This window comes from Meleagris gallopavo, chromosome 29, assembly GCF_905368555.1.
Source record: "Meleagris gallopavo chromosome 29, MGAL_WU_HG_1.1, whole genome shotgun sequence".
In the NCBI taxonomy this organism is placed as follows: domain Eukaryota; kingdom Metazoa; phylum Chordata; class Aves; order Galliformes; family Phasianidae; genus Meleagris; species Meleagris gallopavo.
Window position 1 is genome coordinate 3675880 of NC_139432.1, and position 17699 is coordinate 3693578.

General features: G+C 46.4%; 1 protein-coding gene across 4 annotated transcripts in view; it reads left to right on the forward strand.

The window, feature by feature from the left end:
• SKAP1 (src kinase associated phosphoprotein 1) overlaps nucleotides 1–17699 on the forward strand; it is a 126031-nt gene that overhangs the window by 11811 nt on the left and 96521 nt on the right. For all 4 annotated transcript variants that reach the window (XM_085211061.1, XM_085211063.1, XM_085211065.1 and 1 more), the window contains exons 3-4: nucleotides 3113–3138; nucleotides 14922–15038. In XM_085211061.1, the coding sequence (XP_085067187.1) occupies nucleotides 3113–3138; nucleotides 14922–15038 (143 nt within the window). The remainder of the gene's footprint in view (nucleotides 1–3112; nucleotides 3139–14921; nucleotides 15039–17699) is intronic.

Here is a 17699-nt window from a genome sequence, read left to right on the forward strand (position 1 = left end):
CAAGAGCCCAGCACAGCACATGCTGCTCTCCTGAAGGTGAAGCCTTAGCCCCATTCTGTGAGAGGCAGCGGAAGGCGCTGCTCTTTTTGGCACCAGAGCTGGGAAACGTTAGTTCTGGCTGGAGGCAGAAGTTGCAGTGGGTTCTCATTGGGAAGGAGGCATTCTGGCGAAGTCTGTGACTCAATTTCCCTCTGCAATGTGACAAAACCACTTTCTTTTCCTCGTGACCCTTTGAGGTCTGTTTATACAGACCTTGAGTTGCAAGTTCGATTGGGGCCCATTGGAGACAGCTGCTCTGAGACTGATGAATTAGGGCTGGGATGTGCATGTTTTTCAGGAGCAAAGCACATAAACCCTTCCAGACAAGTGACACTTGCTCATGTTTGCTTGGTGAGCATGTAACCTCAAAGGCTGTACGATCACGAGGAACGTTTCGTGTTTCCAATGGAACCAGTCTGTGGCTTCTTCCTGTCTGGCCCCAAAATATGCTCCGATGAGGTGAGAGAGGTGGGTGGTTCACTGCAAACTATGTGGGGGAAATGCTTATAGGATGGCTTTTGTTAAAGTCCTGGCAGCACAGCGCTCATTCTTTGGCTCTGTGATGGAAACTGGATATCTTTGGGCTGGCTCCCTGCTCTACGTATCTCATCAAAATTCTCCATGGATTCCTTTGAGTTGGTTTTGCTGAGTAGTTAATCATATGGCAGGAGGTGTTCCTTCCCTCTCTGCTTCTTTAAAGTCTGAGGTGGCCCAGACTTTTGTATTTTCTGTGTTATTTTCAATGCTTTGAGCGCTGCCCTTCTTAGGGGATTCCTCTTGTACCTGTTGGATGGATGCGTTGCTACCTGGAGAAAGGGAGTGGGAAGAACACACACCAAAGCTCATCCTCACCCCCAGCGCAACCTTAAATATACACAAAGGATTTGGGGGAAAAGGATATTTGTATTTAAGTAACTTCAGTGAACAAACTGGAGATGCTGTGCCATCCTCAGTGGGTGCCCTGAAGGCTGCAGGCCTTGGTGTGGCAGGTGAAGGAATTCAATCCTCACTTTCATCTTCCATAAGAACATCTTCTCCCACTCCCAATTGAATCTTAAAACTCTTTCATTCTCTGCTTCAGCCTTTCCAGAGTGAAAGTGATCAAAGCAGGAGATGAAAGACTCATCCTGATCTGATGAGATAAGAATTTTGACTGTTTCCTTATGCCTCAGTAAAATAAATAACCAAAAGCAATGCATCTTTTTTTTTTTTTTTTTTTGTCACCCCTTTGATTTGATCAGAGTGAAACTAACGTGGGCTTGCTGGTCCGGTAGGAAATGGAACTCAATTTTACATTTTTTTAAACCATTTTACTGTATTAAAAATGACAGAGGTTAGAAACAAAGCTCTTATACTTTTATTGAACTGGAATGAGAAGTGACAGAAAATCATTTTGGTCCTAGTGCAGTAAATGTTATCACTAAAACATGTTCAGGGGAGATTAGGACAGTCTCTCAAGCACAGGAGACAAAAGTTCCCCAAACAAGAAGTGATTTCTCTTTCCTTGTCTTGGAATCAGTGTCTGCTCAGGAGATGAGAGTATTCCAGCACTGGTGGCTGCTGGGTTTGGGGATGGATGGGGTTGGGGTGCGGAGGAAGGATGAGGACTTCAGGGCTTTACATGTTGTAGAGCAGGGAAATAAAGCCATGGAGCTGCTCTGACTGTTCCTCTGACCTTAGGCACGTTCTGGGATGGAAAGAGGTAGGTACAGCTGCCATAGGGTGCGTAGGAAAGAGTTGGTATTAATAGGGGGCTGCTGCCGAGAGCACCCAAGGATCAAGGGATATATCTGCAGCCCTTTCTGGCCACTGGTGTGGCTCCTTCCAATATATTTAGCTGTTATTTATCACCATAGGGGCTCATTCTCCCAGAAAAATCCCTTGGCTGCGCGTGTTTTCTTTTTGTTTTTGTCCAAAGAAAACGAGACAAATAAATATTATGCCCTTAATCAGAATTCTGTTGTTGTTTTCTAATTAATCTGTGTCAGTAGCTTGAATGTTTGTATTAAATCATTTTCTTCATGAAAGCTTTTAATGAGTAAACAAATTGATTGGATTTTTACAGACTGGATTCTTGCCACTGTCGCCTATAGACCAACCCTTTGTTATGCATTTTTGCCTGTGAATGGGTCACTTTGTGGCTTCTCCCAACTCCTTGATCTGTTTCCAAACTGTGTCTATGCTGTTTCCATATTAAAATGATTCATGCTATAGTCAAAGGCGTTCTCAAAAGTGTTGTGAGAGAGAAATCATGGTGAATTTCTTTCCACCGTGGCCATCCCTATGGGGGATGTGTGTGTCCAGCCCTCTGAAACTAGAAATGCTGTGTGTGAGCTCCTTGCTAGGCAGGAGATGCTGCTGCACGCCACTCTGGGCTTTTAGATACTCTTGCAGGAGAATTAGGAAGCATGGATTGGTGATATGCATCCCATGAGGCTTCGTATTCGTGGCTCTGCGAGGTGGTTTTTGCAATTCTGGCTCAGTGATCTTCCTATGCTCCTAAACGAGGACGGTATCTCTGCTAGATGGAGATGGCCAAAGAGCAGAGAGCTGGGATGGGAGGAGGGGGAGGAAAATAAGAAAGAAACTGGAAGACCCAGAGATGCAAAGGCTGATCAGGGCATCTCAGTGTGTTCAAGCGTGTCGTCGAGTTCCTAATGTGACCTGCTCTCAGAAGAGCTGCAGGAAAGATTGCATCCCTGCAAGCAGCTCTTTGCACTCGAGGCTGTGAAGGGAATGGCCATGTAAACCTTACTGCTTTGAGAAAGACCAGCAATAAGAGGAGGAAGCTGAGAGCCTTTGAAGCTCTTGCAAAGGAGGGGATCTGGTTAGCAAAAGTGGTTCCTTAGGTAGCAGGGGGTGTCCTGGGGCCAGCTAGCATCAGTAGGACTTGTTTCCTCTAGATATTTCTTGCACAAAATACATTTAGACCATTGACTGGATTCCTGGCAGTGTGTCTGGTATAATTCTCCCATCTGTCACTTATTCATCAGGCTGGAAAAAGAAGTCGTTGCAAAAATTATATATGCTTATGCTTGTCTCTTTCATTTATTTATGTATTTTTGCCTTCTAGGTACCACTTGGAGTTTCTGCCCCGAGGTGAGTACAAGCTGGTGGGAAGGAGGGGGGATTCTCACTGTTAGGGGGTTGTAGAGCAGGGGAGGGCTGGTTGTGTGCTGGTTTCTTTGCAGAGCTGACAAGGAGAAAAGCTTAAAATGGACATGGAGCTGTGTGAGGGGCAGCTCTTAGGGATGGAGAGGTGCAAGGCTGTGATAAGGGCTATGGCAGGAGCCAGAGTTGATGTTCATCTTGGATAGAAGTCAGTTTTTCTTCTCAAGAGTGAGTAAATGGATGGGGCTTTGAGTGATGGATCCAGTAGAAAGTTGGCTGTGGTGTGGGGTTATGGTCGCTTCCAACCAAACCACTCTATGGGGTAGTACAAACATTCTATGGAATAATACAGAAATACGCAGTGCTGACATAAATATCTTGGACAAGCCCAGGAAATCTTCCTGCTCAACTCCTGTCTCCAGAAGAGACCTGAGGTTCAGAAAGGACAGCATATTCCTGTGGCCATTGACTTGGAGGCAAACACTTCAGGGTATCCTTCAGCATGCTGCTTCCAAGCTTATTGCTCCTATGTTAACCTGAACTTGACGTTGAGTCAACCTCCAGGTGCAGACAAACAGCCAGGCTGTAAATTCCTCAGGACCACGAGCATCCCTTGTTATGTCTGTTAACAAGCTGGGAGATCCTGCTCACCACTTTGATCTCCGTTTCTGCAGTAATGTGGGTGGTGATTTAGGCTTTTGCAGGGTGCTTGCAGGTCGCCAGCAGTGTCAGTGAGTGCTTCTGCACATCCAGGACAGCTGGTGGGTAAGTATTTCCTCAGGGCTGACCTGGAGCTGCTTTGATTTCATATGGGATTGGTGTAGCTGAGCTGTGATGTCCAATTTGGGACAACAGGGTACAACCAGGCTATGGCAAAGGCGTGTGGTTTGGTGGGCTTACTGCAAGCAGTGACTACAGTAGGTGAGCACAAACAAGGATCTGCCAGTGCCCAAATGAGGTGGGAGCTGGGGCTGTAATAAAAAACCCCCGTGAGCATTCTGAATCAGCTAATCCTTCATTTACTCCAGGAATAAATTCTACTACGTTACCTCCTTGATCAGGGCCCACTTCCAGCACATCCTGCCTGTCTGGCAGCACAGAAATGTCAGAAATGCAGCAGCGCTGCAATTCCCCTTAGAACAGTGTTATCACATTTTAATATGAGCCTCAGTGCAGCCTCGGTGCTTCTAATTGCTTTCAAACCATTGTTTTCGTGCGTTCGGTTGATGAACCCAGCATCTGGCATCATTTGAGAAAGTACAACAGACAGCTGTGCTCAAAATTAAAAAAAGTGAGAAAGGATTAGAACACATAAAAGGGCTCAAAATTAGTTGTGGGTTTTTTTTTTTTTCCCTTTCAATTTTGAAAGTTCATACAATTCAGAGGGTGGAGGAGGGATGTGCTTTTGTTCTGTTTGAAATATCACGTTCTTTTATGGAGTTGGAAACCTAAATGTTAGGAAGATTGGTTGGTAGAACTGTAGAGTTGGTTTGTAAATGAAGCGTGCAGCTCCTGGCAGGGCTGCATGGAGTTACTGCATGAGCAGTTGGGTCCTGAGGTGCGTAGCAAACTGAACTCATCTCACTGCCTTTTTGGAGATCCAAGGCTATCCTGAGGAAATGAACTAAAAATACAACAAAACGTGGGCCAGCACGTAGCCTTGGCTCCAAGGAATGATGCTGTGGGAGGAGGAGAGGTGGTGGTGGGACCTGGTGTGTGCTGGGTGGGGAAGAACTGGAGATTGAGGGTGGGGTTCTGCCTGCTTTTAAAAGGCCAAACAGGTGACAATGATCTCGTATGGACTATGGGTAAGAGGACTGCATGAGTTTTTTGTCTAGCTGCAAATTAAATAACAGGTTGATTGGGGGGGGAGGGGGAAGGAAGAAAGGACTGATGCTTAGAAGGTTTGGGATGCTCTTACTCGATGCTCATCTTAAGACCAAAACCTCAATGGTGGCAGCTTTCCCACCATGTTGGGTTCTGGAATTGGCCAAAATTAATAGAATTACACTCGATATCTCCCAGCAAGCAGAAAAAGCAGTAGTGTTGAGGATGGGTTGGGTAGAGCAGTCCAGTTTCAGAAAGATAGAGCTGAACAGAGTGCAGTGCACCCAGAGATGCTGTTGGCTGCAGCGTGGAGGTGCAAGATATTGGTGCCTCGTTCCTTTGGTGCTTTTTGAACAGAGCACAACAGTGACTCGTTTCCTTTTGGAGGAGGGTTGACTGCATTTGTGAAGCACTTTGTGCCCCTTATATATTTTGTGTGTGCACAGCCCTGCTGTCTTGCAGCAACCTTCTCTTTGTGGAATGAGAACCGAGGGAAATCGGCCAAGAAAATCCCACCCAGGGCCTGGATCTGCTCTACCCCCTCCCTTAGGTTGCCTTCTGTGCTTCTCAACTCAGAATTGAGTGCAAGGGAAACGTTCTGCATCAGCTTTGAGCAGGGAAGGAGCGGTGTGAGGGAGCAGCACCAGGCCATTCTGGGGTACTGCAATGCATTGAGATTCACGGAGGGAGGGGGAAACTGCAGGCAAGAGGAGACGGTTCACTGGGGAGAGGTGGGGAGCACTGCAGAAAGAAGGGTTAGGAAAGGGAAGATGGGTTTGTGGCTAAATAAGAGAGTTCTGCAGTGGGGCTGAAGTTTGGCTTTGCTGGAATGGAGCTCAGCATTGAATTGCTGCTGTTGTGCTTCAGCTGCTCTGTTACTAAAACCAACAGTATCCACTGTTTAAGCACAAAGGGAGAATATGGCCACTGGTAGAGGTGAATTAGTTGAAATCATGGGTGTCTGTAGAGCATTTGGAGATCTTTAGGAGCAAAAGCTCCTCTGATGCTCTGAATGAAGGCACAGGCTGCTGGAGATGGAGGAAATGTGGCTCTGCCTTCCCAGGGCTGACAAAGAACTTGTTTCCATTGCACTTACGGTACCACTTTCACTTTTTCAATCAAAAAATGCATTCATTCCAAGTGGTTTTAAAACATCTGAACTTTTGCCGGGGTCATTTCTGAATATAAATGATCACTGAAGTATTCATAAATAGTCAAAACAGAGAGAACAAGTATTGTTGTTCCCATTTCTTAAGCTGAGGAAAACTGAGGCTCCAAACGTGTTCCCAAGGCATTAGAGTATCTACACCCAGGAATTGGGTCCAGCTCTCCTGATTCTCCCACCTCTGAGACGTTCAGCTTCAAAGCTTCTCCTTCCTGAAGCAGGGAGGAATCAGTAGAAATGAACGGCATGGAGGGTGGGGATAACGGATGTGCTGGGATAAAATGCCTTAAAAATCAGGAGCCTTCATGTTTTGCCAAAGGCTTAAGGAACTGTGGAAAGCCTTAGGCCCCTTCTCTTATGGTAGATAGTATTTAGATGGAGCGTGTATTATTTTACCTCTGGCCTTGCTTGCTTTGGCTCAGATGCACAGTGCTTCATGGGTCGCTAGCTGTTAAAGGTGCTGGATGCCATAGCAGTGCATGAGATATGCATAGCTGAGGCACGCATGCAGCTTCCTTTCATTAACTGGCATCGTACAATGGCCTTAAGCATCAGATTTATGAAGTAGCTTTCCTCTATGCAACCTCAAATCTATTGAATCAAACTGGATGGGAGACGGAACCGCTGCTCCCTACTATTGCATACTTGGTTCGTGTAGTTATGACAAGTACAAGTAGCAAATCATTAAAGCAGCAAAAACACCATCTTTACTGTAAAGATCCCCTTTGAAGCTGAGGCGGAGTGTTCCTGAATTAATGGAGTGCATGGTGATTTTCTTAAGTTTTATTTATAAAAAAGCCTCTTTGCATCCATGCCAAGAGTCTCCGGCTCAGTGGTAAGCAGGGTTCACGCACAGAAACCCGCTCTAGATTGATGATGTGTTGGAAAAGGCAAGGGAAAAAATAGCAAATTGACAATATTTGTACCATATTGTTAAAATATCCATCCTGTCGCCATGCGTGGAATTCCCCTGCTTTATAAACACGAGTGCCAGCTCCAATCCTTGAGATGTCATAACATGGAGAGACAAAAAGAAAACACAAAACTTGGGTTAGAATGCCTTCTGAAGTCCAGGATGTGTTTGGGTGGTGTGTGGGACAGAGTTAATTAATGGAAAATAGAATATACACAAAGGCACATGTTCTTTAAGTTAAAAAAGAAAAGCTTTAACATCAACAGTTCTGACAGCTCCCTTTGTCAGCACTGAGCTTTGCTTCCTGCAGCTCCAAGCACGCAGTTCTCCTCTCTATGTGCATTATATGGGCAAGCTAGTCTATGAAGAGAGTGTTTCTAGCATCCAGATCTCTCATTTCATAGTTCTATAGACTCTAAGCAGCTGCATGGTGTTGCTTTTATATGGGCTTATAAATGATGCTGTTGCCTTATGCTCAGATTTTGGAGGTGAGCAACAATTCCAGGAGCAAACCTGGGCTCCGTGGAGGCGTGTGGATGCTCCTGTTGATGCCCGTGGGTAGATAAACCAAGAGATGCGTGACTTTGGTACCTCTGCTTTGTGTCATGCGTTCAAAATGGATGCCAAGCCCAAAACAAACACATCACCTGACTGAACCAAAAGGTTTATTAGCTTCACTCAGCTGCCCAATGAAGAACTTGTGGAATTTATAATAGGGTTGGGAAGCCAGGTTGCAGAGGTTTGATTGGGTTATTCAGCATTCAAATTCAAAACTTGCAGGCCTTGAGAATGGGGTGAATGAAGACAACTTCCATGTGTGTTTTTTTTTTTTTAAAGCCAGTCCATTGGTTTGAGGCTTTCTGCAGACTTTTAGGAAAGTTTCTGGGTTTGGATTCCCATGCACTTCTTAGAAAGCTCTGTTTCATGAATCGAGAAGCAAATTTCTTCTGAAAGCAGCCTGAGCTGTAACACCTTAGGACAGAGCTCACATCAGTGCCCCGTGCTGCCCTCCATAGATAACTTCAGAGCATCCTGGGCTCCAAAGAACAAAGCAATGCACCTTAAAGAGGAAGGGATACAAATGGCAGTGAAGATGCTGCATATACAGACAGCGGTTTGGGGAGCCCTGGGAAGTTAATAACTTCTATTGCTCTCACTTTGCTTGGTTAATAAAATACTCCTTGTATTTCAGGTGCCTTCTCCTAGTGGGCGAGGTACCATTTTGCTCCACAAAACCAAGGCTAAAGGATGTAGGTTCTCAGGTTTGAGATGGATGGGAGCCCTTAGGATGAGGAATGCTTTTGAGCTGTGCTGGGAAGATGGGTGCCCACTGCTTCCTGGGTCCTTGATTGCTGGGAGTGGGGCTGGAGCACAGCTCTGAGTTCCCCCTACTGACCCTTCAGCCTGTCCAAATCCAGAGTTTTGAGGCACTTTCTCCTCCCCACTGTGACTTCAGTGCTGCTTTGCTTTGCAGAGCAGTAATTCTGCCCTTTAGTAAGACTCCATCCTGAAGCACAACTGCAAAATCACCCTCTGCCCTATCCCAAATGCCCAATGAGCATCTCCTCCACTCTCTGAATGCCCATCACCCCCTGTGTGCTCCCAGCTCTTGTCTTTGCACTCTCTGTTCATACTTATTTTTTTCTCAGCAGCAAAAATTGCTGCAGATACGGGCAAGACAGCCTCCTTGTGTCTTGTCATTGGAATATGTTTGCTAAACTCCAGCTCCCTCGTGGGTTGTATTTCGCTTCTTCCCTGTTTGGCTACAAACATAGGCTGAACCTCCTGAAGCTGCAACAGGCATTGCTCAGAGCTGCTCCTCTCTGCTACCATTGGTGCAGACACCTTTTTAGATACCAAACTGCGTTTGTGAGTTATTGCGGTGCACAAATACAGGGCCCAGCTTCTCAGCTGCTGTTTTGCTGCGTCCTTAGCAGAGCTGCTAACTCAGGAGATGAACCAAAGTGCGGATCTGTGATCCTCCTGTTCCTCAGTGTCCCCTGTATTCTTTAAATGAAGGCTTTGCCTCTTCAAACAGCCTCACAAGCACTGATTTATTAGAGGCCAGAAGTTGTAGGTAGCTTTTAGCTGGTTTTGCTCGCATGGGATGGCTTTGTATTTCACTGGTGTGTTACCAGGTCATAAAAGAAAGGATAAATCTTGTTTACTTGTTTACATCCCGTGGGAATCTGCTGCTGCTCTGGGTTTCAGGCTTGTTCCTAACCAGGGTGAGATGTGCTGTGCTTCCCCTGTCAGCAGCTGTTCTGTGTAGCTGCTGCCCACTTAAGAGGCGGAATATACAGAGCCTGTTCTGAAAGGGTGCCAAGGGCTGCAAGAGAAGAGCTGGAGGGAGGAAGTCAGAGGGGGAGGAAGAGAGTAAATACGCACTGAGAAAAGGAGGGGAAGAGAAAACCAGGGAGTTCAGCTGAAGAGAGACACGAGGGGCTGGCTGGGATACAGAAAATGAGGAGTCATGGCAAAGTTGCAGTGTGAGCTCAGCAGCTTTTGTGTCTCCCTGGGTTTGGGGAGTTATGTGGGCCTCTGAGTTTACCACAAACTTAGTTTTGTAAGCAAGAGCTTTGTGCTCTCACAGGGCAGCCCTGCTGAAGTGTTCTTCTAGGCAAGGTTTGCAAGCTGCTGGCTTCTTGAACATCACGTGCAGGGTGGTGCTTTTGGTATGAGAGTAGGTGTTGTTTTGGGTTATTATTAGAAGTAAACCCATAATCAGTGGTGGGAGAGCTTTGATTTGAGAATTTGCATGTGAATCAATGACGTCCAGGTTATTTTCTCCCTCATGTCATCTTGAAGCTTCTCTGCTACGTAACAGGGAGAGAAAACAGTTTAACCCAATGATCTCTGAGCTTTCCAGCCTTCTTCAGGCTTATTCTCTGAGCTGACTAACAAAACTTACACAGTTTTCGGCACAATAAAAAGCTCAGACCCTTCTTAGGGCTTTAATAAGAACAAGTTTTGCTCCCCAGCTGCAAACCTGCCGTTTTTCTCCCTTTAAGGACCCTGCAGCTCCACGGCCCCGCTCTCCCGGCCGGCTTTGCTCACCCCAGCGTTGCGGAGCGGCGGCCCCGCGCGATGCTGCGCGCTGCAGCCCCCCCTGCTGGCCGCGTCGCGTTACTGCAGGCCGAGCCGCCCGCTCCGCTGCGGGGAGGAATCCGTGCGAGAGCGCTTCGACTTCCTCGTCGGTTTTGCCCATAAGCGGTAGTTTTAGTGGACCATTAATTTGTTTTACTGCTCGCAATTAGTAAAAAGTGGATCTCGAGTGTGCGAAATTAGTCTTTGGGTTGGATTCGCGTGTCAGCTGGCCGAGACCCGTTTGGGTCAACGTTTGGCAAACAAGGATAAATGGGCTCCTCCTGATTGAGAGGAGGTCCCACGCTTTGCTTTTGACCCCTATTGCAATGAAGTAAACCTGCCCTGCTCACAGAATGCAGCATAAACAAAGAGGAGTTATTTTCTGCACGTAGTTTCCCCCACCCCGTCCCAAGAAAACATTTATTAAGTGGGATAAACACTTCAAGATCCATAGATAAGGGTTCTTTTTTGTGGTTTGTGAAGAGTGCTGCTGCTGTTGGTATGGTTGGGGAGGGGAGGAAGGCCACGTGTGCACACTCAGATGTATGCAACCTTACTAAAAGGAACTTAGGATCTGAGTGCAGAAACTCTGCGTGTACCAAAACCCTCAGCTGTTGGTGTATTAATCACAGGGACAAATCACACAAATCCATATGGGTGCTTAGGAGCTGATGAAGCCTTTAAGGCATTCAAAAAAGAAACCTCATACATTTCCCAGCGCATAAATGTGTTTTAAAAGGTATGTAATTTATAATAGCAACGTTGACAGAGTTTTAACTACACTGCAAAAGCTAAACTGTAATATATTTGCGTGTGAGCAGTGCTTACTGTGTGGGTGCGTCTCTGTTGATGTGTTTCCATGTGATTCTCTGTAATTTCAGCACTGATTGTAGTCAGGGATATTAAACCATAGTATTGATAATACTTTTACAGCTCTGCGTTGGGAAATGCCTTCCTGCTAAATTAGTCCCTGAAAATGTAGAGATATTAACAGTGCCGAGCGTGGAGGCAGACGGGACTTGGATCAGAGGCCTTTATTTTGTAGTGTGATGCTGAAGAGTCATTACTTTAAAGCAGGAACTTCGTTTCCTTGAATATTAAGTGGAGTTGGGGATTTTTGCTTCCGCTTTGGCGTGAAATTCCTTATCATAAAGTGTAAATGGAACCCGCTCGGTATTGATTTTTCTTGTGCTCTAAAAAGATGCTTAATGAAACTCTGGGTACTCAAAGGCCTCCACTGCATGCCAAGTGAGCTTAATTGCAGTTCCCTTAACAAGCTACTGGAGATGCTCCCCTTTCTACAAAGCAGCCCTTTCACCTACTTAAGTCCTTTTTCTTTCTGTCTGTCGTGATGCTTTAATTCACTTTTTGAATATATATGAAGGATGAAGTACAGCTTAAAGAATCACAGGATGGCCTGGGTTGAAAAGGACATCAATGCTCATCCAGTTCCAACCCCCTGCTGTGTGCAGGTCGCCAACCAGCAGCCCAGGCTGCCCAGAGCCACATCCAGCCTGGCCTTGAATGCCTCCAGGGATGGGGCATCCACAGCCTCCTTGGGCAACCTGTTCCAGTGCCTCACCACCCTCTGGGTGAAAAACTTCCTCCTAAGGGGAAAAAAAATAGAAAAAAAAAGAAAGGAAACCTCAGGCTCCAACTTCATATTAACTGCCCCCCTCCTCACTTTGTGGAAAGGGAGAAAGGCATTTTCTGACAAAACAGAGCAAAACAGAGCCTGAATGGAAGATTTCTTCAGCGTTTATCCTAAGCTCTGCCTTCTGCCAGCTCCCAGCCCTGCTCTGCTAGAGCTGCAGGACTCATTTCCAGCACCACGAGCACAAAGTGCAGCTCAGATGGCCCTTCCTTGCAGCCAGCAGCACCTGTGCTGCTTCCTAATTGAGTTTTTTGCATTCCCTTCTTGGTAATATCTTTGCTTGACCTTCCAGCACACGATGTGCTGACCTCCAAGCAGGCCCTGCTCAGTGCCCACCAGCATGGATGCCTGGGCCTGGCATCCCAACCCTGGGGACGCAATTTGTCCCTCTGCAGTTTGCCCAGTAGAGGCACACGAAGCATCTGTGTTAATTACAGACAGTGCCTTCAAGCCTCTCTTTCTGCTGCTGTGCAAGAAGCTGTTTCCACAGAAAACATCAGGCAGCTGAATGATGGCTTTCCTTCCTTCCTTCCCCCTTTTCCTCCCTTCCCCATCTTTCCTATCTTCCCTGTGCCACGACAATCACAAAGCAAGAAAAGGCACTGAGCACACTCAGGAGTAGCCAAGCAGTGCCAGGGGACCCCAGGATGAGGTGTAAGGCCAAGGAACCTCTCGCTCTTCCCCCTTGGAGTCAGTCTTGCAGTTGTTCATGCTCCGAAGCACAATGAGTTGGGGGGTTTTGCTGAGGATCTGAGTGGGAAGATAGAGCAGCTCTGCGTCAGGTGCAGGGTAATTATTTGCTGGAGTTCTGTGCTATTTGGTTTTTATTCCCCGTGTTTTCATTAAAAGCTAATGAGGTTTTTTTTTTTTTTTTCCTCCGTTCAAAACAATAGCTTGGCCCCTGACAAGTTGTTGGTTATTTTTTCTGCTTGGACTCAACTTGCTGTTGCTGCTCCATAAACTTAATGGAAAAGGAGATGAAAGCACGAAAGTTTGCAAAACAAATCCTTGTTCCTTTCCTTTGTAACTCGCACTGAGTGGCTGTGTGCAGAGCATTTGTTGATTTTTGGTGTTGCAGCTCTAAAGCAGTTTAAAAGTATTCCTAATGCTAAAGCAAACAGAATGCCTTTGTGTTGCAGTCGCTCATGGTTTGGAGCCCTGCTGGGCTTGGCACTGCCTTGTATGTACATTCTGCAGCCTCTGCATTCTTGAGTGGGTTACTGCAATGTGTGAAAGCCTGGTGTGCACTCCTGTGTGCAGAAAGTGAGCCTGCTGCAAGGAAGAGCACATCCTATCAGTGGTGACAAGCCCTCCTCTCTGTTATTTCACATCTGAGAACCGTTCTGCCAAAACAGAGACCTGTGGCTTAATGCTTACACATGGTTTATGCATGCAGCAACTACTCCTGATGTTAAAGGCAGTGACTTATTCTTGCAGGTAACTTTGCTGCCCGGGTCCTTGTTCCAAGCAATGCGCTGCAGCCACGCTTCAATGCATGAGCTGCTCCTCCCCAGTGTGGCTGCACCGTGCCGTGCTGCTCCTGCTATTCAGAAACCATAAACAGTTTGCTCATTATCACAATAATGCTGCACCTGTACCTCGTTATAGGGGAACACCTGTTACCTCGGTGTTGGCTTGAAAAGCCTGGAGCGCTACAGTGCAGTTTGCTTGGTTCTTTTAAGGGATTCAGGCTGAATTGGGTTCACAGGAGCTGTCTTGCAATGCTGCTATTGTTGCAGTGCTGCAAATAATCAGGCCCACAACACTGCAGCATGGCACGTAGGAAGGCTGCTCGTTAGAATGCGTGCATGTAGTGCAAGGATGGAAGATCTCTGCAGTGCAACTCCCACTTAGGTGTGATCGTGCAGCAGGATTTGCAGCCTGCCCTTTTGGGTTGGGGACCTGCAGCTTTCTTCTTGGTGTGGGAAGAGGTTGGTAATGCAGGTGCTGAACGACGCCCTTTCCAAAAGTTTTTTTCATAGAATGATAGAATGGCCTGGGTTGAAAAGGACCTCAATGATCATCAGTCCCAACCCCCTGCTGTGTGCAGGGTCACCAACCAGCAGCCCAGGCTGCCCAGAGCCACATCCAGCCTGGCCTTGAATGCCTGCAGGGATGGGGCATCCACAGCCTCCTTGGGCAACCTGTTCCAGTGCCTCACCACCCTCTGTATGAAGAACTTCTTCCTAATATCCAACCTAAACCTCCCTATTTTCTGAATATATATATTTTTCCTCCATCAGACTGCGTGCTGGGATGGCTGCTGGAAGCAAATAAGCACAGAGCTGGAAAGAGTGCTGCTTCCTCAGTACTTTTCTTATTTCTTGGTGGTGGGAGGAGGACACCCTCCTGTTCCAGCCCTTCATTACCTTTTCATCAGTGCTTGATTCAAACTACAGGGCACGGTTTCTGTGTTTGCTAAGATAAACCTTGTTTGGAACTTAGATTTTTTTTCCTGTTTGAACGCAATTAACATCAGCTGAAAACTCACCTTCGGTGCTGTTTGTTGTGTGCTGAATGAGGAGCCAGCTGTCTTTACCTCCGTTATCAGCAGTCTGGGCTGTGTGTATTCAGGAAAAAAAAAAAAAAAAAGGCAAAAAAAAAGTTGAAAGATGGCTTTTTTTGCTTTGTTTGAGCTCAGCAGTCTTTTCTCCTCCATGTAGCCTACATGTGCTCCACTTACATTAAAGTTTCATGTTAGCATCTTTTCCTATTGTAACTGAGTGCTTTCTGCATAAAACCCAGCGTCAGTAACAATATAGGATTCCTCTTCTAGTGAAAGAGGTGATAGGATTCCATGATCTCCTTTTTACAGATGGATGGTGAGTGCAAGAGCATTGACTGGGACAGGCCTTGGGGCTAGACTGCCAGAAGCTTACATTTCCAGCCTCATCCTCGTGTGCCCTCCAACTCTGTACATACACAGCATGGGTTCTATTGCAGCAGAAATAAGCTGCCTTGGCCCTGAATGCTTCATCCAGCCTTATTACCCACCAAAGTGAGTTTAGGTTTTATAGAGAACCTCGGTGGAAGGTTGGAAACGGGAAGAAACCCTTCTCAGTGTGGGAAATATGATTTGGATTTGGCAGTATCTTCACTAAAATGAAGCTCTGCTCTCTTTCTAGGAGAGAATCAGCACGACGGTAGCTTTGGGCAGGACAGTTCTGATGAAAATCTGAGCTGGAGTTTGGCCCCTTCCGTGCCATCTGAAGTCCCACTGTCATTGGACCTGCAGGATGATGGTAAGTCACTGCTAGCCCTTAAAAGTCGTGTGAAGAAGATGGAAATGGTGTGACTCGTATCTCATCCATCTCAGAACACTGGAGGTGTTGGTTTTTATTGCCTGATGCCTGTTTTATCAATGCTGAGAAAACGTCACTGCAATCCTGAATTGAATGCAGTGTTGCTGAAGCTCAGTGTATTCTGTGATCATCCTGGAGCAAATTGGAATTGGTTCTTCTGTTTTCTATGAGCAACAGTGATGGGAAAGAGCAGAATTTGACAAGTGGTGGTGTTTTCCAAAATTAAAACACAACTTCTGGGTGCTTTTCTTCTTGGGTGCTCATCCTTATGCTTCAGAGGGATCACGTTGTCTTCCCATAGCTTCTTTCCTTCCATCTTATGAAAATTAGGCTCATTTAAATTATCTCTGTTTGGAAAGCCTTTTTGGGACCTTGTAGTGCTTGGGAGTTTGGAACTCTGTCTTCCCAATAGCATAGAATTCTTCCCAGCTGAGCAGGGAAGGTGAGCTGGCACACTGAGGCCAAGGGAATATTCCAGAGCATTCAATGCCAGACAGAGGTTTCCTGAGCAAAGAGTTGCTTGATGTTCTCCTCTGCTTGTGAGCAATGCTTTAGGGCTGATGGATTTGTGCTGTGCTATTGAAATTGGAGCTTACAGAGTGGAGACAGTTCTGTCTTCTCTGGGGTTATCTGTGGGCCCCAGTGAAAGCTTGATTGCTTTGGTCTCAGGTTCTCAATCTCCTCCTTCCCACAGATCTTGTGTCCTCCTCCTCTTTCACTTCCCATGCACTTCCCCCAGTGCTCTCTTACTCCCCACTCCTCATCCTTTTTCCCTTTCATTTTCTCTGCTTCTTTCCCTATTCTTCTCCACCTCTTCCTGCTCCCATATATTCTTTCACATCCACTCCCACTCTTGCTAATGAATTGGTAGTCATTAGTCAGGAGCGCAGAGCAACGAGGATTTATTTGGGATGAGGCCATAAGAGCTGATGGGCACCACATTTCGTTTCCTTGTGCTGTACAAAGCACCAGGCTTACCTGTCACAAGTATTGATTCATGCTATTAAAAATGGTTTCATCGAGACCGGTTAGAGACAAAGTTGGTCTGATAGTTGGGAAAAGAGGTGTGGAATTTGGGTTCAGTTCTTTGAAGGCATCTGAAATGATGCGCTCGTGCAGCGTGCAGACGGAGAGCGTGAGATAGGGATAATGAATGTTGGGGCTAATTGGGACATGAAAGGGTGCTGAGGACCTCGAGCTCAGCCTCATCAGGTGAGCAATGTCTTCATGAAGTCTAGGCTTTCTCCTGGCATGTTTATTAAGCTTGTCTGAGAAGGTATTTGCTTTGCTAACTTGGAGCGGTGGTTTTTGGCAGCCCGAAGGGGCAGAGTTTGACATAACACTTGTGAGGTATGCAAACACTTGGCACCACTGGAGATCTTCAGACGCAGATGAGATGCCAGGCTGGATGGAAGGCTGCCCAAGTGGGGGTGAATGGCCAGGAGGTGGATAACAGAGAAAAAAAATGCATGTAACAAAAAGAAAGGGGGGGGTGAAACTGGCTTTGAGTGCAGTTACATTGAAATGAGGTGTTGGTTCTTGGGAATTGATAAGAGCACTGAATGTCAGGGAGTTATGGGCTTTGTGTGTGTTCATTTTAGATGAAAGTTGGACAATTTTGGCTGATTGGATTCAGACTGTTGGCAGTCTGGAACAGTAAGGCTGAAGGAAAAGAAAAGCTGGATTCTGGGTGATCTTTATGGTCCATTCCAACCCAAGCTATTCTGTGAACTCCCCAGTGTTATTAATTCAAGGCTTCAGTGGAAACAGATCCCTCTGGCTGGGCTGATGCTCTTTGCTGCAAAAAACAGGGGAGTTTGGGAACAGCAAAGCCACCACTGTTCACTTCCATTCTGCACAGACTTCTCCTTCCTTGCTCTGAACTCGTGTTGGGAATCAGAGATCCTTTCAAGTTGTCTCTGGAGGGAGCAAGAGGGGCTGTGTGAGTTGGGGATGACTTTACTCAATGAGGCATGGCCCTGCTCTGTAGGATTGTCCCTAATGAGTGATTAAGAAGCTAATGTTTGTACAGTGCTGGGAGGCTGCGAAGCTCAAAGTAGAAGCACAAAGTACTGCCATAATGAGAAGTATTTCTGATGAGACACTTCCCACGTAATGTACTCTGCTCAGACCACGGAAGACTTTTCAGAAAATGTTTTCTTTTAAATGGATAGATTGCTAAGTCTGCCAGTGTTCTGTGATTTAGTTTTCCTGAGCGTAAGGTATCGCTTCCTGAGGGGCTGGAGAGGCTGCAGCTTTAACATTTAGCACTTTTAGATATTGCTTTATCGGTTTTGTTTGTTTGTTCTTTTCTTTTTTTTTTTTTTTTTCCTTCCCCTCGGCTCTTTAGCTCCTATCATAACAAAGCCAATGATGCCTCACTGGAGGGACACTGAGGCAGCAGCTAAATGATTCGCCCCATGTCAGAGCATCACATGGAGCTGGGGGTTGTGGGCACTGCAGCCCCTGTGCTGCTGGTGTCACCAGGAGAGGAGCAACCATATATTGGTATAACAGAGGTGTATGTTAGGAAGGGAGCATAACTCACAGTGACAGGAGTGTGCTTTACGGGTTCTGTTAGGCATGGTCTCCGTGGTAAGA